The following is a 23,981-nucleotide window of genomic DNA, read 5'->3' on the forward strand; positions in this document are numbered from 1 at the left end:
TCCCTTCCCTTCCTGAGTTGGAGACGCAGATGTCTTGGTGCCTCCATAGGATTCAGAGGTGCTATAGCTGGCTCCAGTTCCTTTTCTTCAATCGTTCCTCCTGACTAGTGGATCCCGGTAGGAATCATTGTACTAAACTACATATTTATGTTAGAATATGTGTACAGTTGTTATGTAGGCACTGTGAAGTAACAGTGGCTCTACTCAGATTACATAGGCCGTGATACATGCAGAGCAGGTGTAGGGCAGCATCAGCAGTGTAAATGTTCTATTCAGTCATATGCATTGCTCTCTATGTTATGCAGATTCTGTAAATACCAGTACTACTATGTATGTCATTCTGTTATTTGTGATATGCCTGTACTGATTTGGATTTGTATCTTTTGTTATAGTTTTTACAAATCAATCATCCATTTCTAATGATCATCCATCTATCCATCATCATTTAATAAATAAAGACTTAAAGGCAACACAGTCTGTTTATTGAAACAGTGGATGAAGGTTAGCTGTATGCCGGAGTCCACACAGCTCACACGTGGACGAAGGCAGAACAGTAACAGTAATTTGTAGTTTGTAGTGTTGAACGAGTATGCTTGTCACTACTTGGTACTCGCACGAGTATCACTGTACTCGGGCTACTCGGCGGGGACCGAGTAATCTCGCGATACTCGTGCTGTACTCGTGGTCTTCAACCCAGCATGTTGGCGCTCTTTTGAGAGCCAGCCCTCATGCAGGGATTGGCTGGCAGACCACTGCAATGCCACAGCCCTGTTAGTTGTGGAATTGCAGTGATTGGCCGGCCTGCACAGCGTGACCGAGCCTTTATAACGTTGGGCGCGCTGTGCTCTGCACACAGCCATCCAGACAGTCAGTGCAGGGAGAGTGTTGCTGCTTCAGGGAAAGGTTTGCGGCCCTTTATAGTTATTTCCATAGCAGGGCTGCAAACAGTGTGACCAGAAGTCCTTCTCAGGACTATTGTAGTTGTATACAGGCAGGCAGGGTATAGCCAGGTCGGAGTACAGGAGCAGAGTCCTTCTCAGGACTATTGTTGCTGTATACAGGCAGGGAAGGCAGGGTATAGCCAGGTCGGAATACAGGCTAGTGACCAGAAGAGTCCTTCTCAGGACTATTGTAGCTGTATACAGGCAGGCAGGCAGGGAAAATAGCCATTCCTAGTGGTGACCATATACCAGCCTTCATCATATCTGGGGCTGGTGTACACAGTCTAAAAACAGTCCTGATAGTGTCAGACTTCTCAGTAATTGTCGCTCCTAAAAACCTGTTAGGTTCTTAGTGCGTCCGTGCTTGCATTTAAAAATCGCACGTATGTGCCTGTCGGTGGCAGCGTACAGGTGCACGTTTTGCACAAACTAGTATATAACGCACAAGTCTAGTGAATAATACACGTCAGTCAGCAGTGTCTGATAGTGTCAAACTTCTCAGTAATTGTCGCTCCTATAAACCTGTTAGGTTCTTAGTGCGTCCGTGCTTGCATTTAAAAACCGCACGTGTGTGGCTGTCGGTGGCAGCGTACAGGTGCACGTTTTGCACAAACCAGTATATAACGCACAAGTCTAGTGAATAATACACGTCAGCAGTCTCTAATAGTGTCAAACTTCTCAGTAATTGTCGCTCCTAAAAACCTGTTAGGTTGTTATTGCGTCCGTGCTTGCATTTAAAAACTGCACGTGTGTGCCTGTCGGTGGCAGCGTACAGGTGAACGTTTTGCACAAACCAGTATATAACGCACAAGTCTAGTGAATAATACACGTCAGCAGTGTCTGATAGTGTCAAACTTCTCAGTAATTGTCGCTCCTAAAAACCTGTTAGGTTGTTATTGCGTCCGTGCTTGCATTTAAAAACCGCACGTGTGTGGCAGTCGGTGGCAGCGTACAGGTGCACTTGTGTGCGTTTTGCACAAACTAGTATATAACGCACAAGTCTAGTGAATAATACATGTCAGCAGTGTCTGATAGTGTCAAACTTCTCAGTAATTGTCGCTCCTAAAAACCTGTTAGGTTCTTATTGCGTCCGTGCTTTCATTTAAAAACCGCACATGTGTGGCAGTCGGTGGCAGCGTCAGGCTCCACATTGTCCCTAGATAGAGACGTGCATGATGGCCTGTAAACCAGAAGTGCCCATTGTAAGGAAGTGGGTCTATTGTAGTATAGCCCTTAGGCAGGGCAGCCAAAAATTTGGAGGCTCCACATTGTCCCTGGATAGAGACGTGCATGATGGCCTGTAAACCTGAAGTGCCCATTGTAAGGAAGTGGGTCTATTGTAGTATAGCCCTTTGGCAGGGCAGCCAAAAATTGGGAGGCTCCACATTGTCCCTGGATAGAGACGTGCATGATGGCCTGTAAACCTAAAGTGCCCATTGTAAGGAAGTGGGTCTATTGTAGTATAGCCCTTAGGCAGGGCAGCCAAAAATTTGGAGGCTCCACATTGTCCCTGGATAGAGACGTGCATGATGGCCTGTAAACCTGAAGTGCCCATTGTAAGGAAGTGGGTCTATTGTAGTATAGCCCTTTGGCAGGGCAGCCAAAAATTGGGAGGCTCCACATTGTCCCTGGATAGAGACGTGCATGAGGGCCTCAAAACATTGTTCCCATTGCAAAGGAGCGGGTCTCCTGTCGTTGTAATGCCCATTCTGAAAGAATGGGCGAAAAAATTTGCCACTGGGGGTATACCTGAAACAACGGCCTAACTATTGTAATGGTCATCATGGTGGCGCATGAGGAGAAGGAGGAGCAGTCCAGCGATTAGCCAAAGTCCAGAAGTGTGTACCCATGGGTGAGTGGAGGTACATGGCAAATTCCCGTTACAAACTTTAAATTCCGCTGTCATTTGCTGGTGAAGTCTGGCCCAATCCAACCCTTGTTCATCTTGATCAGAGTCAGCCTGTCAGCATTTTCAGTTGACAGGCGGGTGCGTTTATCTGTAATGATTCCACCTGCGGCACTAAAATTACGCTCTGACAAAACGCTAGCGGCAGGGCAGGCCAGGACTTCCAAGGCGTAGAGAGCCAATTCATGCCTTGTGTCCAGCTTGGATACCCAATAATTGTAAGGCACAGAGGAATGTCGGAGTACAGTTGTTCGATCTGCAAGGTACTCCTTGAGCATCTGGGCAAACTTAGAATTTCTTGTGGCACTACCCCGCACCTCAGGGGCTGTGGTATGTGAGGGGCTGAGAAAACTGTCCCACATCTTAAAGACTGTTCCCCTACCTCTGGCGGATTGGACTTGTGCCCCTCTTGGCTGTACGCCTTGGTTGTCCACTGATTCCTGACCTATGCCGCTAGCGTTTTGTGAGGGGAATGCTTTGCCTACTTCCGTGACTATGGCCTTCTGGAACTGCTGCATTTTGCCTGACCTCTCCGCCTCGGGAATAAGAGACATAAAGTTCTCCTTTTAGCGTGGGTCTAACAGTGTTACCAACCACTAATGATTGTCGGCCAAGATGTTCTTAACGCGAGGGTCACGAGACAGGCAGCTTACCATAAAGTCAGCCATGTGCGCCAGACTCTTAACAGCCATCACTTCAGTATCCTGACCAACACGATGACTGAACATGCTGTCCTCCTCCTCCTCATCATCTACCCTGTCCTCTGGCCAGCCACGCTGAACCGAGGATATGACTGCATGTCATATCCTCAATTTGGCTGGAGAGTTGCTCCATGTCTTCATCCTCCTCCTCGTCATAGTCCTCCACTGCACGTTGTGATGAGACGAGGCTGGGCTGTGTGTTATCACCCACACCCACTACTGTTTCTTGCTCCAACTCATCGCGCTCCGCCTGCAATGCATCATGTTTGTTTTTGAGCAGAGACCATTTTAGAAGGCAGAGAAGCGGTATGGTGACGCTAATAATGTCGTCATCGCCGCTCACCATCTTGGTGGAGTCCTCAAAGTTTTGGCGGATAGTACATAGGTCGGACATCCATCTCCACTCCTCAGGTGTTATGTGTGGAGTTTGACCCATTTCCCGACGGCTTAGGTGATGCAGGTACTCAACAACTGCCCTCTTCTGCTCACATATCCTGACCAACATGTGCAGAGTTGAATTCCAACGTGTGGGGACATCACACACCAGTCTGTGAGCCGGAAGATGCAAACGGCGCTGAAAGCCGGCAAGGGCGGCTGAAGCAGTAGGTGACTTTCGAAAATGTGCAGACAGGTGGCGAACTTTTACCAGCAGATCAGACAGCTCTGGGTATGACTTTAGAAACCGCTGAACCACGAGGTTGAGCACATGGGCCACGCAAGGAACATGTGTCAGCTGGCCTCGCCTCAAAGCCGCCACCAGGTTCCGGCCATTGTCACACACGACCTTTCCTGGCTTTAGGTTCAGAGGTGTGAGCCAGTGATCTGCCTGCTGTTTCAGAGCTGTCCACACCTCTTCTGCATTGTGGGGTTTGTCACCTATGCAGATTAGCTTCAGCACAGCCTGTTGCCGCTTCGCCGAGGCAGTGCTGCAGTGCTTCCAGCTTGGGACTGGTGTGGAGGGTAAAGTGGATGAGGATGTGCAGGAGGAGGAGGAGGCTGAGGAGCATGACATTCCGGAGCTGTAGAGTGTAGGTGAAACCCTGACTGAGGTAGGGCCTGCAAACCTGGTCCCTTGCTCAGACTGGGTCCCAGCTTCCATAATATTAACCCAGTGTGCCGTCAACGAGATGTAGCGGCCTTGCCCACAAGCACTTGTCCACGTGTCTGTGGTTAGGTGGACTTTGGCTGAAACAGCATTGTTCAGGGCACGTGTGATGTTTTGTGACATGTGGTTATGCAATGCGGGGACGGCACACCGGGAGAAATATTGGCGGCTGGGGACCGAGTAACGTGGGACAGCTGCCGCCATCAGGTCGCGGAATGCTTCTGTCTCCACCAGCCTAAAAGGCAACAGTCGGGAAATGTTAGCTTTTAGAAGTGTGGCATGTGGGGCGTTGGCAGTATATTTGCGCCTGTGTTCAAAGGTTTGCTGAATGGATAACTGAACGCTGCGCTGGGACAAGGACGTGCTTGATGATGGTGCTATATCTGCATGGGGAACTGCAGGTGCAGGGCCGGAGGAGGCTTGTTCGCGGGCAGCATGGACAGGGGATTGGCTCGCATGCACAACAAGCGAAGCCGCAGCAGTGACATCACCAAGCACTGCTCCTCAACTCTGTTGTACATCCCACAAAGTCGGGTGCTTGGCTGACATGTGCCTGATCATGCTGGTGGTGGTCAGGCTGCTAGTTTTGGTACCCCTGCTGATGCTGGCACGGCAGGTGTTGCAAATGGCCTTTTTAGAATCAACTGGAGCCAACTTAAAAAACTGCCAGACTCGGAAAGACCTAACATTTGTACAGGCACCTTGTGTCGTGTTGTTGTTCCGGGGAATGGTTGCCTGACTTCTGCCTGGGGCCACCACCCTGCTTCTTACTGCAGATTGGGATGCTACGCCTCCCTCCTCCTGTACACTGCTGTCCTCGCTCTGCATATCCTCCTACCAGGTTGGGTCAGTTACTGGATCATCCACCACGTCGTCTTCCTCTTCCTCTTCCGCACCCTGCTCCTCCTCCTGACTTCCTGACAATTATGTCTCATCATCGTCCACCCCTTGTTGAGACACATTGCCAACTTCGTGAGAACGTGTCTGCTCAAATATTTGGGCATCTGTACATACAATCTCGTCATGACCCACTTCAACAGGAGCTGGCGAGAGGCCAGAATGTGTGAATGGAAACGTGAACAGCTCTTCCGAGTGTCCGTGGACGTGTACTCGGCCTGGTGGTAGGAAGGAGGATCAGGTTCTGAAATGTGCGGTGCAGTAGCACGGCTACTGACACTTGACCGTGTGGAAGCCAGAGGGTTTGTCGTGGTGCCAATATGACTGGAAGCATTATCCGCTATCCAACTAACAACCTGTTGACACTGGTCTTGCTTCAAGAGCGGTGTACTGCTGCGGTCCCCAAGAATTTGGGACAGGATGTACGAGCGAGTAGATGTGGCCCTTTGTTGTGGCGAAATTAGAGCTTGCACATGACCTCGGTCTCTGCCTGCACCACCATCACGTCCACTTCCTTGTTCGTTGCCAATGCCCTTGCGCATTTTGCAATGCTGTGCTGATGTGTATTCACTAGACTTGTGCGTTATATCCAAGTTTGTGCAAAATGCACACAAGTGCACCTGAACGCTGCCACCAACAGGCACACACGTGCGGTTTTTAAATGCAAGCACGGACGCACTAAGAACCTAACAGGTCTCTATCCAGGGACAATGTGGAGCCTCCCAATTTTTGGCTGCCCTGCCAAAGGGCTATACTACAATAGTCCCACTTCCTTACAATGGGCACTTCTGGTTTACAGGCCATCATGCACGTCTCTATCCAGGGACAATGTGGAGCCTCCCAATTTTTGGCTGCCCTGCCAAAGGGCTATACTACAATAGTCCCACTTCCTTATAATGGGCACTTCTGGTTTACAGGTCATCATGCATGTCTCTATCCAGGGACAATGTGGAGCCTCCCAATTTTTGGCTGCCCTGCCAAAGGGCTATACTACAATAGACCTACTTCCTTACAATGGGCACTTCTGGTTTACAGGCCATCATGCACGTCTCTATCCAGGGACAATGTGGAGCCTCCCAATTTTTGGCCGCCCTGCCAAAGGGCTATACTACAATAGACCCACTTCCTTACAATGGGCACTTCTGGTTTACAGGCCATCATGCACGTCTCTATCCAGGGACAATGTGGAGCCTCCCAATTTTTGGCTGCCCTGCCTAAGGGCTATACTACAATACACCCACTTCCTTACAATGGGCACTTCAGGTTTACAGGCCCTCATGCACGTCTCTATCCAGGGACAATGTGGAGTCTCCCAATTTTTGGCTGCCCTGCCTAAGGGCTATACTACAATAGACCCACTTCCTTACAATGGGCACTTCAGGTTTACAGGCCCTCATGCACGTCTCTATCCAGGGACAATGTGGAGTCTCCCAATTTTTGGCTGTCCTGCCTAAGGGCTATACTACAATAGACCCACTTCCTTACAATGGGCACTTCAGGTTTACAGGCCCTCATGCACGTCTGTATGCAGGGGCATTGGTGAACCTCACAATTTTGGACTGCCCTGGCAAAGGAAAATACTACAAAGACTCACTTCCTCAAAATGGGCACATTAGACTCAAGAGGCCTTCATGTACGTCTCTTCTCAGGGACATCGGAGTGCCACACAATGTTTTCACGTAAAATCTTTCATGTAATCTCCAAAAGTAACATACACCAGCTCTATCTCACTATTGGGTATGTGCCCTTAACATTTCCGCCATGAAAATTCATTTTGGTGTCATTTTTGAAGGTTTTCTGGTGAGTCCGTAAAAATGGCGTAAAACGCGGACAAAATTGTTCACAGCTGTGACTTTTGAGTGATAAATGCTTCAAGGGGTCTTCCCCATGCTGTTGCCATGTAATTTGAGCACTCTTCTGAGACTTTTGTGACATTTTTAGGGTTTCCACAAGCTGCCGGGGGTCATTTCATAAAAATACTTGGGTCTCCCATAGGATAACATTGGGCTCGGTGCTCGGGCCGAGTACACGAGTATCTTGGGATGCTCGGCCCGAGCCTCGAGCACCTGAGCTTTTTAGTACTCGCTCACCACTAGTAGTTTGTAATGTACTAGATTTGCGTAACATATGGCACTTCATGGGTTTGTAGACATTTAGGGTCTCACGGCTTACTGATGGCATATTTTTTTTTTGCCAAGTTTAAAGTGATAAATGATTATACATTGGTTTAATCTGTGTAAAGGTGAACTGGTTTACATCTTCAGGTTAATTGTGTTATTATGTCACTATATGAAGAATTTAATTTATTTTTAATTATAATTATTATTTATTTATAATTATAATTTAATTTAATTATGCACTGAGGGGAGGAGCCGGACATCAGCTGTGAGCCGCGGGACACACCTCTAAAATTGGAGCAGTTCACGCAATGAGGCTGCATTGCTCTCTCCTCTCTCTTCTCTCTCCTGTCTCTCTTCTCTCTCTTCTCTCTCTCTCTCCTCTCTCTCTCAATTCCCTCCTCTTCTCTCTCGCTCTCTCTCTCTCCTATCTCTCTTCTCTCTCTCTTCTCTCTCTCCTCTCTTTCTCTTTTCTCTCTTTCTCTCTTCTCTATCTCTCTCTCTCTCCCTCTCTCTCTTCTCTTTTATCTCTCTTTACTCTCTCTCTCTCTTTTCTCTCTCTTTTCTCTCTTTTTCTCTCTCTCGCTCCTCTCTCTCTTCTCTCTCTCTTTTCTCTCTTCTCTCTCTCTTCTCTCTCTCTCTCAGACCTAGCGATGATTAGCTGATGCGGTCACCTGACGGAATCAGCTGACACTATAAGTCAAGCGGTGAGGCCGGCTTTTTACCGCCCGGCCGGCTAAACTATCAGCCGATGCTGTCGGACAGGAGTCCGCCCAGAAATGTGTAGTTTTTTTTTTTTTTTTGCACTGATGCATCAGCTCATTGTATAAAAGCTGTTTATAAAATCAGCTGCTGTGTCATGTGATTGAGGCCCTTGAACCTGACACATCATCTGATCGCTTTGCCTTCCAGAAAACCGATCAGATGATATTGGATCCAGATTAGACGGCGCGGGACCCTTGACCCAGGATTACTGTGGAGGGGGGTTTCTTTTTTTTAAATAAAGATGGAGTCACTAATTGTGTTGTGTTTTATTTCTAATAAAAATATTTTTCTGTGTGTTCTGCTTTTTTTATCTGTACTAGAAATTCATGGTGGCCATGTCTAGTATTGGCATGACACTATGAATTTCAGGTTAAGGGCCAGTTGATAATATACAGCTAGCCCTAACTCCATTATTACCCAGCGAGCCACTCGTCACAAGGGCAGCTGGAAGAGTTGGATATAGTGCCAGAAGATGGCGCTTCTATGAAAGCGCCATTTTCTGGGGCGGCTGCGGACTGCAATTCGCAGCAGGGGTGCCCAGAAAGCTTGGGCACCCTGCGCTGAGGATTCCAATCCCCAGCTGCCTGCTGTACCTGGCTAGCATACAAAAACATAGCGAAGCCCACGTAATTATTTTTGGGGGGGGGGCAAAAAACTCCTGCATACAGTCCTGGATGGAGTATGCTGAGCCTTGTAGTTCTGCAGCTGCTGTCTGCTGTCTGTCTGTATGGAGGAGAGCAGGTAGCAACTGCAGAACTACAAGGCTCAGCATCCTCCATCCAGGACTGTATGCTGAAGAGAGAGGCAGGGGGAGCAGAACTGCAAGACTCAGTATTCTTCATCCACTAGTGTATGCAGGAGAGCAGACAGCAGCTGCAGAACTACAAGGCTCAGCATGCTGCAGCCAGGACTGTATGCTGGAGGGAGAGACAGGGGGAGCAGAACTACAAGGCTCAGCATGCTCCATTCACTAGTGTATGCAGGAGAGCAGACAGCAGCTGCAGAACTACAAGGCTCAGCATACTCCATCCAGGACTGTATGCAAGAGTTTTTTGCCCACCAAAAAAATGACATGGGCTTCACCATATTTTTGTATACTAGCTAGGTACAGAAGGCAGGTACAGCTGCCCCAAATCCCCAGCTGCCTATTTGTACCCGGCTAGGAAATAAAAATATAGGGAAGCCCTTTTTTTAATTATTTCATGAATTTCATGAAGTAATTAAAAAAAAAATGACATGGGCTTCAACCCATTTTTGTGTTCAGCCAGGTACAACTAGGCAGCTGGGGATTGGAATGCGCAGCACAGGTTAGCCCGAGCTTTCTTGGCCCCTCTGCTGCGAATTGCAGTCAGCAGCTGACCCAGAAAATGGCGCTTTCATAGAAGCACCATCATCTGGCGCTGTATCCAACTCTTCCAGCAGCCCTGAAGCCGGGTGGCTTGCTTGGTAATAATGAGTTAATACTAGCTTTCTTTTACTAGCTAGTATTAAGCCAGAGATTCTTAATGTCAGGCAAGTTTGACCCGGCCATTGAGAATCTCCAATAAAGGGTTAAAAAAAGAAGACACCACACAGAGAAAAAAATACTTTAATAGAAATAAATACACAGACACACTTAGAAACTCCATGTTTATTACTCCCTTTCAGCCTTCCACGATCCTGGTCTTCTGTCTTCTTTCTCCTTCAACCCATGTAGCTCTGCTAAATCAGACAGCACTGCATGGGAGGAAGACGCTGCTGCTCCCGTGCAGTCTAATGACTCAGTGAGTGAGCAGAGGCTGCGGGCTGTAAGTGGTGACATCACCGCTGACAGGCGGGTTACTATAGCAACGGTGATTTCCGTTATTCACTGGCTGTGGCATCTAGTCCTTGCATGTGGGCTGACTCTGTAAAGAGTGCCGACATGCAAGAACGGGGAGCCAAGCATGTGCCCAAGCATCTCGCCGGTACACGAAGATGCTTGAATGAGCACTGCGTACTGGAGAGCTGCACTGACAGGACCTAGAATGACATCTAGCCATGTGACCAGTCTGTAGCCAATGAGATAATACACACATGACTGGTCTCATGCTATTTTGACGTCACGGAAGGTCCTATCATCAGTGCTGGTTACCGGGAGGTCGCATCGATGCTCGGAAGGAAAAGCGGCGGGACACAGAGTGCAGGACGCGTCGCGGGGACCTGTAAGTGTAATGGCAATGTTTATTAACTGTATGTGTATATGTATAATGTGTTTTTATGTGTTTGTGTTTGCCTGCCATTGCTTTCAATGGGGTTCGAAGGAGTTCGTCAAACGTTCGTCGAACGGAGCCACCGTTCGACGAACCAAACCGAACTCGAACGCTAGGGGGGTGGCTCAGCACTACTCGGTAAGTATGCTTTATTCATTTTTCATTATTTTTCCTTTTTTTCCATTACCCGAGTTGCCGGATTCAGATTGTTACTCAAAATTCCCTGAGAACTTCGGGCCTGGAAACACAGAAAATACAAACAGAATAGGAGGCAGTCAGACTTTTACATTGTTTTGTTTCCTCTTTATTGGTTAGGAACATTGACCCAGCCAAATTTGAGCAAATCTGCAGGATTTGAATTTCAGCAGTCCTTAATTTTAGTAAAGGTTGTTCTACAGATAGAATATTCTGAGTATTTTTGTAAGGTTTATAAATTACTATTTTTGTGTCTCTTCTGAAGGTATGAAGAATTCCAACCAATTTCTCCTACAACTTTGCGTGGAACCGTTAGCCCTACTACGGGTGCTACTTACTATAATATATCTGCAGCAAAGGCTGATCTGCTTAACAGAATGAAAGACAAAACTGGAGAAGAAGAGGAAACTGGAAATGTTACAGAAGAAGATAATGAAGAGAGTGAGTTGACTTCTAAGAAGGTGAGAAAACTGAAAGAACTGATCCCCTGTCTTGGGTTTTCAATTACCAAGTTCGATTTCCAATAGTACATACTCTATATGGTTTAAAGTAGTGAGACACACCTTTTAATCACAGAATTCAGCTTTTCATTTGCTCCAATTGCCACAGTTGCATAAAAAAAAGTATGTTAGCCATGCAGTGTGCCTTTATAAAAAAATGTGAAAGAATTGGATCAAAGAGCTCACTGAAAGGGTGTCATGATTGAAACAAGTCAGTTTGGGAATTTTCTTCTCTTTTCATTTTTTCATTATCAAATGTGAGTGGCATTATTGAAAAGTGGAAGCATCTAGGAACCACTGCAACTGCTCCACAAAGTAGAAGACCACCAAGTAACAGAGCTGGGTTGCTAAGTGCTAAAGTGCAAATACATGAAACTTGCCATTAACATTCTGACTGAATAACTACAGAGTTCCAAACCTCCTCTGGCATTAATGCTTCCTGAATCCTGATCCAACGTTTGACCTGATCTGAAATTATGATTTTCCTGTTCTGCTCTGATGTGAGAAGAAGTGCAAAATATTTTTTGGCTGCTTTTGTTCTAATTACTAGAATAGCATTTAGCAAGTGCAGGTTGTACTATGTTTATCAGCAGACCATGTATTTTGCAAAATCAGAAAACAATTAGATTGGAAATGGTTTTAACATCATTATACCAATCTTTAAATTTGGTGGTGAAGCGATAATGCTATGGGGTTGTTGCAGAAGCTGTCTAAAAACAGAGCTAAAAGAGAGTACATCATAGGTTTGACGCAAGCCAGCACACACATATGGGGCAGTTTAAAGTGACATCAACCAATGCACTTCGTCCATCTAAACTATTTTCTGAAAGTCTGGATGGACGAAATGCATTGGTTGATGTCACTATGCTGCACTCCATAACTGTATACCGGTTTCCCTGCTGATTTCAAGATAAGTTTAGAAAGTCCGGATGGATATACCCAGAAAAGCACCCACAAATTTATATAAATATTTGGTTAAAACCTAAATTCATTTTATATGTCAAACTCAAATTTTAGTTTTTTTATATAACAAACTTAAGCCCACTTTACACGTTGCAATTAGTTGTACAATCGCATTTGCGATGTGACACGCCCAGGTTGCATACGGGATCTATGAGATTTCACGTTGGTCGTTCATTTGCTGTCACACGAGCGTTAGTAGTCTATGTTAAATTGGTCAATTTTGTGTGCGATCCTTTAGATCATGTGTTCTGTGACGTATGCATTGAGCACCTTTTTTTTTTTTTTTATTTATTGACTTGACAAGCGTGTGTAATGTGTAGGGATGCGTTTTTACTATGTCATCTGCCATTCAGCTCTGCTACATGGCCGCTAACAGCAGACACAGACAGCCATGTAGCAGAGCTGAATGGCAGATGACAGCAGACACAGACAGAGCCGCACTGTCAGAATGAACTCGGGTGAACTTCACCCGACTTCATTGTGATGCTGCGGCTCTGTCTGTGTCGCGTCCTGATTAGCGGTCACCAGTGAAGACTCACCGGTGACCGCTAATCTCCTAAGTTACTGAAGTTAGCAGCCCTCTCTCATACTCACCAATCCCCGATCCCCGGCGCTGCACGGCGTTCACACTGCTCCGGCAGCTTTTACTGTTTTGAAAAAGCCGGCCGCCCATTAAACAATTTCGTATTCCCTGCTTTCCCCGCCCACCAGCGCCTATGATTGGTTACAGTGAGACACGCCCCCACTCTGAGTGACAGGTGTCACACTGCACCCAATCACAGCAGCCGGTGGGCGTGTCTATACTGTGTAGTGAAATAAATAATTAAATAATTAAAAAAAACGGCGTGCGGTTCCCCCCATTTTTAAAACCAGCCAGATAAAGCCATACGGCTGAAGGCTGGTATTCTCAGGATGGGGAGCTCCACGTTATGGGGAGCCCCCCACCCTAACAATATCAGCCAATAGCCGCCCAGAATTGCCGCATACATTATATGCGACAGTTCTGGGACTGTACCCGGCTCTTCCCGATTTACCCTGGTGCGTTGGGAAATCGGGGTAATAAGGAGTTATTGGCAGCCCATAGCTGCCAATAAGTCCTAGATTAATCATGTCAGGCGTCTATGAGACACCCTCCATAATTAATCTGTAAGTTACAGTAAATAAACACACACACACCCGAAAAAATCCTTTATTAGAAATAAAAACACACACATATACCCTGGTTCACCACTTTAATCAGCCCCAAAAAGCCCTCCTTGTCCGGCGTAATCCAGGATGATCCAGCGTCGCATCCAGCGCAGCTGCATGGAGGTGACCGGAGCCGCAGCAGAGACAGCCGCTCCGGTCACCTCCACACAGCAAATGAACACAGCCGCGCGATCAGCTGCTGTCACTGAGGTTACCCGCGCCCACCGCTGCATCCACCGGTGGCCGCGGGTAACCTCAGTGACAGCAGCTGATCGCACGGCTGTCTTCATTTGCTACATGGAGGTGACCGGAGCGGCTGTGTCTGCTGCGGCTCCGGTCACCTCCATGCAGCTGCGGTGGAAGCGACGCTGGATCATCCTGGATTACGCCGGACAAGGAGGGCTTTTTGGGGCTGATTAAAGTGGTGAACCAGGGTATATGTGTGTGTTTTTATTTCTAATAAAGGATTTTTTCGGGTGTGTGTTTATTTACTGTAACTTACAGATTAATCTTGGAGGGTGTCTCATAGACGCCTGACATGATTAATCTAGGACTTATTGGCAGCTATGGGCTGCCAATAACTCCTTATTACCCCGATTTGCCAACGCACCTGGGTAAATCGGGAAGAGCCGGGTACAGCCCCAGAACTGTCGCATATAATGTATGCGGCAATTCTGGGCGGCTGTTGGCTGATATTGTTAGGGTGGGGGGCTCCCCATAACGTGGAGCTCCCCATCCTGAGAATACCAGCCTTCAGCCGTATGGCTTTATCTGGCTGGTTTTAAAAATGGGGGGAACCGCACGCCGTTTTTTTTCATTATTTAATTATTTATTTCACTACACAGTATAGACACGCCCACCGGCTGCTGTGATTGGGTGCAGTGTGACACCTGTCACTCAGAGTGGGGGCGTGTCTCACTGTAACCAATCATAGGCGCTGGTGGGCGGGGAAAGCAGGGAATACGAAATTGTTTAATGGGCGGCCGGCTTTTTCAAAACAGTAAAAGCCGCCGGAGCAGTGTGAATGCCGTGCAGCGCCAGGGATCGGGGATCGGTGAGTATATGAGAGAGGGGGATAGACTGACATGGACTGAGAGTGAGGGACAGAGATAGTGACGGACTGACAGAGATTAGTGCATGACAGACATTGTGAGGCGCTTCAGAACGCAGCTTTTCAGCTGCGCTCTGAAGCGGACCTTTTTTAAGCTGCGGTGCAGAGCGCACACCTGCGCACATAGCATCAGACAACAAAATCGTATGAGGGATGTCACACGTTACAATTGACTAGGTTTGTGCAACAAAACGCTCAATTCTAGAGAATGATACGATGTGTTTGCGATCAACGGTTTTGCGTTCAATCCTGATCGCATGTAGCTGTCACACGCAGATACCTCACAAACGATGCCGGATGTGCGTCACTTACAACTTGACCCCAACGACGGATTGTGAGATATATTGAAGCGTGTGTAGCGGGCTTTAGACTCCAAATACCTTCAGATACAACTCATTAGTAAATGACATTCTGAAACTCCAAATGTGGGCAAAATACGTAATTACTTACCGGTAACGTGTTTTTTCGGAACCCATGACAGCACCATGGAGAGAGGGGATCAGCCCTTTTAGGATAAGAAACCTACCGAATAAAAAGGCGGTACCTCTCCCACACATCAGTTGGATTTCAGACCATAAGTGGCCCTCCGGATAAACTTGGTCAACCTAACCTACACTCAATCACCTTATAGGTGATGTCCACCGTATCCATGTGTATATCTGATTTTCTTTTATTTATATATATATATATATATATATATATATATATATACACACACACAGTATATTTATATATTTTTATTTACATTTTTTTCATAAAACACCCCACATGTGATGGGTGGGAATTTACGGGTGCTGTCATGGCTTCCAAAGAAACACATTACCGGTAGATAATTATATATTTTTCCTACCGCCCATGACAGGACCACGGAGAAATTACAGAGAACTCAGCTAGGGTAAGACCACAGCCTGTAGAACCCTTCCAGCAAAAGTGAGATCAGAGGAGGATGATAGATCTAGCCAGTAGTGTTTATAATAGGTAGAGGGTGAAGACCATGTTGCCGCTTTACAAATATGCTCAATGGAGACATCAGATTTTTCCGCCCAGGAGGTTGCCACAGCTCTTGTGGAATGAGGCTTCAGCCCTTCCAGGGGTGACCTGCCTGCAGTCATGTAGGCTAAATTAATGGCCTCTTGAATCCACCTAGCTAGAGTAGATTTAGATGCTCTATGACCTTTTCCGTGGCCCTGAAGGGTGACAAATAAAGACCTATCTAGTCTCCAAGACTCTGTGGCCTCTAGGTATTTTATCAGGCATCTCCGGACATCTGGGTATGTAGCTTCTCCTTCTGATTCCTGGGGCTACTGTAGAAGGATGGGAGAACCACCACCTCCTGAGACCTATGGAATTTAGAAGCTACTTTAGGGAGATATGCTGCATATCACATAACACAATCCTATCCTCTAAAATCTGGGTGAAAGGAGGATCTGCCAACAGGGCCTGGATATCACTAACTCTACGGGCTGATGTTAACTCCACTAAAACAATGGTTTTAAGTGAAAGCAACTTAATTGGTTTTGATGCTATAGGCTCAAAGGGAGGCTCAGTCAGTGCTGACAGTACCAGATTCAGAACCCATGGAGGCATTCTAGGTCTACCAATAGGCGTTGCTCTACAGCAGGCCCAAATAAACCTGGAAATCCATTATGTGCCAAATCATAATTATATAAGGCCCCTAGTGCGGACACCTGGACTTTCAGGGTGCTAGTTGAAAGCCCTAAATCTACCACCTTTTGCAGGAATTCTAAGATGGAATCGACAGGGACCTCATCACTAACCTGGACTCCTGGGGTATACAAGAGTCTGTTCCAGGTTCTGGCATAACTATTGGTGGATACTGGCTTTCTACTCTGGAATGTTGAGACCAGATTAGGAGAGAAACCTTTACTCTCTAGTAATAACCTCTCAAATTACATGCCGTTAGATGAAGGCTGGACATTTTGAGGATGTTTCACTGGACCCTGCGAGAGAAGGTCCAGGATGTCCAGAAGCACCCACGGGTCGGAGATGCACATCCTCCGTAGCCACGAAAACCAAGGCCTTTTGGACCAAAAGGGAGCTATCAGGATGACCCTTGCTCAATCTTCTCTGATGTTCCTCAGCACAGCTGGAATCAGTATTACTGGAGGGAAGGTGTATGCCAGAATAAAGTCCCATCTGACCAGGAATGAGTCTACTGCATGGTGATTTTCTTTGGGGTTGAGGGAACAGAATATTTCTACCTTCTGGTTCTGTCTGGTTGCAAAAAGGTCTATGGCTGGTTGCCCCCACAAGTCCACTATTTGGGAAAACACCGCTTGACGCAGGACCAATTCTCCGTGTTGTAGCTGATTGCGTCTCACAAACTCCACTTTGCCGTTGTCTTCTCCTTTGATGTGTAGGGTCATTAATGACTGCAGGTGTTGCTCTGCTAGTTGAAATATACAGAAAGTTGCCTCTAACAGGGCTCTGGAATAAGTTTCCCCTTGATGGTTGATGTTGGCCACAATTACAGAATTGTTTGAGAGGATTTGCATGTGACACCCTACTAGAAGGGGTAGAAAGTTTAACACTGCGTGCTCTAACGCCATCAGTTCTTTTATATTTGAGGAAGTCGGTTTCTTCCTATCCAACCAAACCCCCTGAACTAGATGGTCCTGCAGATGAGCCTCCCAGCCGCTGGGGCTTGCATCTGCAGTAATAACTTTTGAGACTGAATTTTTCCAGGTATACCCTTTGACAGATTTTGTGTGTTTCTCCTCCAAAAGAGGGACTGGATCACTGATGGTTTTAGCGTCAGTTCCAACTGATAATTGACCCTCCAGAGTTACTTCACTTCAAAGAATATTCCACTGCAATTTCCTGCTATGAATCTGAGCCTGGAATACAAGGTTAGCGACCACAGGAGAGACATGGCTCGCCTGAGTGACATAACGGGTGACGCAATTGCTTTGGAGCCTTGGTTGTGGATGTATAATATATTGTTTTGTGGAAGACGACATTCCTGGGTGTTGTTATCTAGGATAAGCCCCAAGAACACTTATACCCTGCGTGGCTCTAGTCTTGATTTTTTTTAGATTTAGCAGCAAGCCCAGGTTCTGCATGATGGATAACTTCCTGCATCTGGATAACACGATGATGATAAGACACGTTCATAATCAGAAAGTCGTCCAGGTATGGGACTAGTAGTGTGTTGTTCTTCTGTAAATGTGCCGTTATTTCCACTATCAGCTTGGTGAACACACGCGGAGCTACCAACAACCCGAAGGGGAGGGCTCTGTTTTGGAAGTGACGTATCTGTCCTTTGATGCATAGGGCCAGTCTTAGGAATTTCTGATATTCCATGTGTATAGGCACATGATAGTATGCATCTTTCAAATCCAAGAAAGCCATATAATATCCCGGAAAAAGTATCTTTACTGTTGACCTGTTTGTCTCCATTTTGAAGGTTTCCGATTTTATATGAACATTCAGGCCTTTCAGGTTTATTATGGTCCTAAAGGACCCATCTAGTTTGTTTACTAGGAAGAAAGGGGAATAATATCCCCTCCCTTGCTCCTGCATCAGAACCTCCAAGAGGACTGCTATCATTACCAGATCCAGAACCTCCACTTCCAACACTTATTGCTCCAACAAGGACATACAGGGGGGAAGTTAGAACAAAACGTTGCGGCGGCGAATCCAGAAATCCCAAATTCAGGCTGGACTTTACTAATGAGAGGATCTAGCTGTTGGATGAAATTTTTTCCCAGGGAAGAAATAATAGGGAGAGTCTTCCCCCTACCTGGGGACATCCATCACTGTGACGCCTTGATCTTTTCTTCCACGGTCCAAGTTCCATCTCCTTTTGTCTCTAGGGGGTCTTCTGCGGGATCTTCTTGCTCTCCAAAAGGAACCCCTGTAAGATGGAAGGGAGATGCTTGGGAACCCCTTCTTCTTTTCTCCGGCCATCTCTAAGATGTCATCCAACACAGTCCTGAACAGGAAATCCTGACAGGGGATGGAGCATAGGTTTGATTTTGCTTGTATGTCTCCAGGCCAGCATTTAATATAGAGAGCCCTGCAAGCTGCATTCGATAGCGCTGCTGACCGAGCAGCCAACCATGCGCATCAACAGGATCATGGATAAAATGTCCTCCCTGGCCACCTTGCTACGAAGTTGCTCCTCTAGATGATTCAGCCAGACTGACAAGAATCTGGCCGTGCATGTCACCGCAATTGCCAGCCTGAGGGCCCCTGCTGAAGATTCCCAGGTCCCTTTTAGGAAGCTATCCATTCTCTTATCCATTGGGTCCTTCAAGATTCCTAAATCCTCAAAGGGTAGCGTGGATCTCTTGGATGCCTTCAAGATGACCCCATCCAGCTTCAGGGCTTTATCCCATGATGTTGTGGTGGAGTCATCGAATGGATATTTCCTCTTGAAGGATGATGGGAGAGAACCTCATTTTCTGGTTTATTCTACTCGGTAAGAGAGCTGATTTTCTCATTGATCGGGAAGGCTCGACGCATCTTTTGCTCGAGCCACCCGAACATGACGTCTTCCACTGTCTTACAAGTTTTGTCCTCAGCTATGCCCATTATGGACCTGACAGCTCTGACCAATCCGTGTCTTCTGGAGGAAAGCAATGACACCCCCCGTATCGGTGTTAGAGGAAAAGAATGAACGAGAGGAGTCAGAGGACTCGCACTCTCCTTCCGACCTGTCTGATTTGCTTGATAAGGGTGACGACATTCCACGTCCCTGACAGTACCGGATAAGGAGGGGAAATCAGATCAGGTGATGCGTTTCCTCTGGAGACAGTGGAATCAGTCTTTTTCCCTGGTCCACCTTGCTGGAGCCATGACTATGCTGGCTGGTGCCACTGGCACTTCACTTGGACCGGCCACCAGAGTGGGTAACAAATTTACCACGTCACTTCTTCTGCTGGCCTGGCTGTAGGTGGTTGTGTTCTTGGTGCTGTTACTGCTGCAGTTGCTGCTGCTCTTGTACTACCTCATCCATCTTCAATGGTTTAGGTGTGGTTGGAACAAAAGCGTTCTATGGGCTTTCAGACCACACTTTTAAACAAGTGTAGGACCTGCCAGGTACAGCCCATCCCTCAGGATGCATCCACCGGTGCACAGAAGTAACTTTCTCCTTCCTACCATGTGACAGCAGTCACATGATCCCGGGTGCGTGCATCATCACTTGTGTTGATAAGGAAGTGTGCCACGCCCATGCGCACCCAGGAAGCGCGGCAGCCCACCGGACACCTTGTGGGTGCCGCGGCTTGCGTTCGTGTGACGCCCTGGCAAAACCAGGTTGTCACAGAGACTGCACAGATCTTCCAGGTGCAGGACTCCATCCTCCTTGGCATACCAACACAAACCCACACCCAGGTACATAACACCAGCCAGTAAAGCCTAGTCACCCCCCATGACAATAGGGACACACTAGTGGGTGGGACCAGGTGGATGGAAGCGCCCACCTAGGGGTCCTGAGGTGTTCTGGGAGTGAACAAAAAGTTGAAAGTTGAAGTTGAAGTCGAGTGGAGTTCAGTGTGGAGAGTCGAGGAGAGAGGAATGTGGAGTGACAGCGGAGTCAGGGGTTGGGGCCCCTGGTCTACCGGACTACTGACTAGGTGGCAGACGGCAAACAGGACCACAGGCGATGGAGATCCAGTCGCGGGAGACCTTAAGTGGACCAGGGCAGGGTTGTAGCCCGCCGGTGCCGACAGCGGGAATCCGGTCAGGAGGCCGTGCATAGTCGGGGTGCCTGGACCCTAGGGTGAGGAAGGTTTCAAGCCCCTTGTCAATTAGCCAGCCGGGGACAAGATTCCATGTCTTGTCCCACCAGCAAGCCCAGAGAGTGAAACGGAAACCCAAAGCGGGGAATAGGGTTTCCGTCAGAACCCACAGAGATCCCAAGGGTCAGATTTTGTGGGCCACAGTTCCCATCATACAAAGTTACTGGGAGTGGACTTCCACCATTTCAAGTGGAGTTGTCCTGTTGAAGACACAAACACTGAGTGCAGGAGGAAGGGACCCCTGTTTGCTGTACCTGGGTGTGGGACCCGAATACAACCGCCGGAGGTTACCGGTCACTGGCAATTTGGTTTACTACTGAACCCTGTGTGAACTTCCTTGGAACTGTAAGTACATCATTCTTGCGTAGACCAGCCCTGCATGACACGCTCCGCAGCATATTTCCCGCTCACCTGGGCCCCGGGAAAACACCTCCCCTACCTGTGGAGGGGATACCATCTTGCTGCCCCACTCCATCAGCCTCAGGCGTCCCATATCCAGGCAGCGGCGGTGCTACCAACTCTCACCGCAACCCACAGGTGGCGTCACTGACAAACTTTTCCCCCTGTAAATACACCCTTTCTACGGTTGTGAGGATGGACGGCTGCACGAGCCCGGGTCCGGCTGCCACTCGAACCACAGTAATGAACCCGGATCTGAGCACCCCCTTGCAGTGGTCTGGCCCCCGTCCGCAACAACCCAAACTTGGCGTCACGAACAGGATACTTACCCCTTCCACTAACCTGGGTGAAGTGCGCCTTTCCTGGACTGTTAACCCATGAAATGCTGAAATTTTCAGACTGCCGCCATCTTGCCCACCATTCTTGGTGCCAAAAACAACAGCTTTGCCATCTTCTTCCCCGAAAAGAGTGTGAAATCTGAAGCCCCGCCCCCTAAGAACGCGGGCGGAACCCGGTTATCCCCAGAGCAGGAAGTTGAAAAGGACAGTGGGTCTCGCAAGACTGCTGTTGAAAACCAAGGGGGAGGGCAGGAAAATTGGCATGTGATCAGAGAAGAAAAAGTGCAGGGACACCAGGACTCTGCAGAAGCCTGTTCCTGGACACCAACGCAGCAAGATGTCCCATCAGCCTGGCAAGCAGCGCGCAGAGAGCTCTGTTCCCGGAACCGCAGAGTGGATTGAGGAACAGACAGAGAGGATGTGCTGGAGGATCCAGGCCCAAGTCCACTTCAGATTGGCGAGGTGGACGACGGAGATGAAGGGTCTGGCTGCAGCTGTCCGGTCGCGCGAAGTGGAGATGGCCTCAGAAGAGTGGGTACGCACTGACCCACGCCCCTATGCTCCCCAGGAACCGGCCTGCCCGGCTGAGGGGTCCGGCCTGCCCCCGTCCGCCACGTCGCCTCCCTCGTCGCCCGTGTCCGCAGCCAACGCCCTGACCGACCCGTTGCCTCGACCGGTGACAGCAGAACCCATATCATCTGCGGAGGAGGACCCAGTAACTGGGACCTTGGGCCTTGCATTCACTACCGCCTCGGCACCCGTCCCGGCCCAGAGCCAGGCCTCAACCCCGATGACATCTCGTCCGGCCCCGAGCCAGGCCGCAACCCCGATGACATCTCCCCCAGCCCCGACTCTGGCCGCACTAGTGATGACGTCGGCTCCAGCTATCCGCACGGCCGCAAGGGAGGCAGCACCAACCGCTCCCAAACACTCCGACCCGGCTGAGGAGCAGCCGGAGTGCACCTGCAGGGAAGTGGAACAGGCCACTGATCGGTGGGGCCCACGTCAGTATGTGAGGCCGGTCGTGGCCAGCGCCAAGGCTATCCGAGAGGGCCTGGCTCCTGAGCAGGAAGGGGAGCATGGGAACCGTGCCCCATACTGGAAGCGGCAGCAGCGGCAGCTCCGCAAAGAAATCGCCGCTCGGGAAAAGAAAAGGGCGGCTGTGGCTGCCTGAACCCACTGGAAGAAGGGGCACCCCAACAGAATTTCGGGGTCAGAAATAATAAACATATGTTGCTACCGGTGTGGAGAATGGAGCCGGTACGCCTGGGAAGGTGATAAGTATACCCTGGTAGTGGGGAAGATAGTACCAGCCTCCACACTCACCCCCGATTGCCTGATAGAATAATAAGTAGGTAGCGGATTCCGACTACCCCATTTCCTGTTTGAAAACCCAGCTTTTCCCTGTTTATCATTGATGGACCAAGGCCTCTAGACTGGTAGAGGCCACCCAAAAACTCTCTTGGGTCACTGTACATAACCCCATCTACCTTCTTGTAATCTCACCACCAGAACTGCAAAACCCACTAGAGAGGACTTGGTGGAGGAAGGGCCTGCGGTAGAGTCGGCCGAGGCTTAGTCACCAGCAAAACCGGTGGCTAACCTCCAAGCCAGAGGGTTCCGGAACTTTGGGACCCTTTGGGGTGGACTGGTGGGTAAGGAACTTTTACCCAGACACTAAGGACACCAACAGGAACTAGGGATGGTGTGACACCAGTGTTAGCGGTGGCATCGGGGGGGGGGGGAGGGTTCAGGTGTTTTCAGTTTCATTAAACGTCAGTGGTATTCCACCGAGGGGGAGTGTGATGCCCTGGCAAAACCAGGTTGTCACAGAGACTGCACAGATCTTCCAGGTGCAGGACTCCATCCTCCTTGGCATACCAGCACAAACCCACACCCAGGTACATAACACCAGCCAGTAAAGCCTAGTCACCCCCCATGACAATAAGGACACACCAGTGGGCAGGACCAGGCGGATGGGAGCGCCCACCTAGGGGTCCTGAGGTGCTCTGGGAGGGAACAATAAGTTAAAGTTAAAGTCGAGTGGAGTTCAGTGTGGAGAGTCAAGGAGAGAGGAGTGTGGAGTGATAGTGGAGTCAGTGGTTGGGGCCCCTGGACTACCGGACTACTGACTATGTGGCAGATGGCAAACAGGACCAAAGGCAATGGAGATCTGGTCGCTGGAGACCTTAAGTGGACCAGGGCAGGGTTGTAGCCCGCCGGTGCAGACAGTGGGAATCCGGTCAGGAGGCCGTTCACAGTTGGGGTGCCTGGACCCTAGGGCAAGGAAGGTTTCAAGCCCCTTGTCAATTAGCCAGCCGGGGACAAGATTCCATGTCTTGTCCCACCAGCAAGCCCAGAGAGCGAAACGGAAGCCCAACACGGGGGATAGGGTGTCCGTCAAAACCCACAGAGATCCCAAGGGTCAGATTACGCGGGCCACAGCTCCCAACATACAAAGTTACTGGGAGTGGACTTCAACCATTTCAAGCGGAGTTGTCCTGTTGAAGACACAAACACTGAGTGCAGGAGGAAGGGACCCCAGTTTGCTGTACTAGGGTGTAGGACCCGAATACAACCGCCGGAGGTTACCGGTAACTGGAAATTTGTTTTACTACTGGACTCTGTGTGAACTTCCTTGAAACTGTGAATACACCATTCTTGCCCGGTCCATCCCTGCATGACACGCTCCGCAGCATATTTCCCCATTCACCTGGGCCCGGGACAACACCTCCCTTACCCATGGAGGGGATACCATCCTGCTGCCCCACTCAATCAGCCCTGGGCGTCCCATATCCAGGCAGCGGCGGTGCTACCAACTCTCACTACAACCCACAGGTGGCGTCACTGACAAACTTT

The 23,981-nt window shown here is 48.8% G+C and overlaps 1 protein-coding gene across 1 annotated transcript in view; it reads left to right on the forward strand.

Moving 5' to 3' along the window:
• Window positions 1-23,981, forward strand: part of LOC142251327 (protein Shroom4-like) — a 1,515,126-nt gene that overhangs the window by 996,500 nt on the left and 494,645 nt on the right. The window contains exon 7 of the mRNA XM_075324019.1: window positions 11,124-11,319. Within this exon, the coding sequence (XP_075180134.1) occupies window positions 11,124-11,319 (196 nt within the window). The remainder of the gene's footprint in view (window positions 1-11,123; window positions 11,320-23,981) is intronic.

Source organism: Anomaloglossus baeobatrachus, chromosome 9, assembly GCF_048569485.1.
Source record: "Anomaloglossus baeobatrachus isolate aAnoBae1 chromosome 9, aAnoBae1.hap1, whole genome shotgun sequence".
Taxonomy (NCBI): Eukaryota; Metazoa; Chordata; class Amphibia; order Anura; family Aromobatidae; genus Anomaloglossus; species Anomaloglossus baeobatrachus.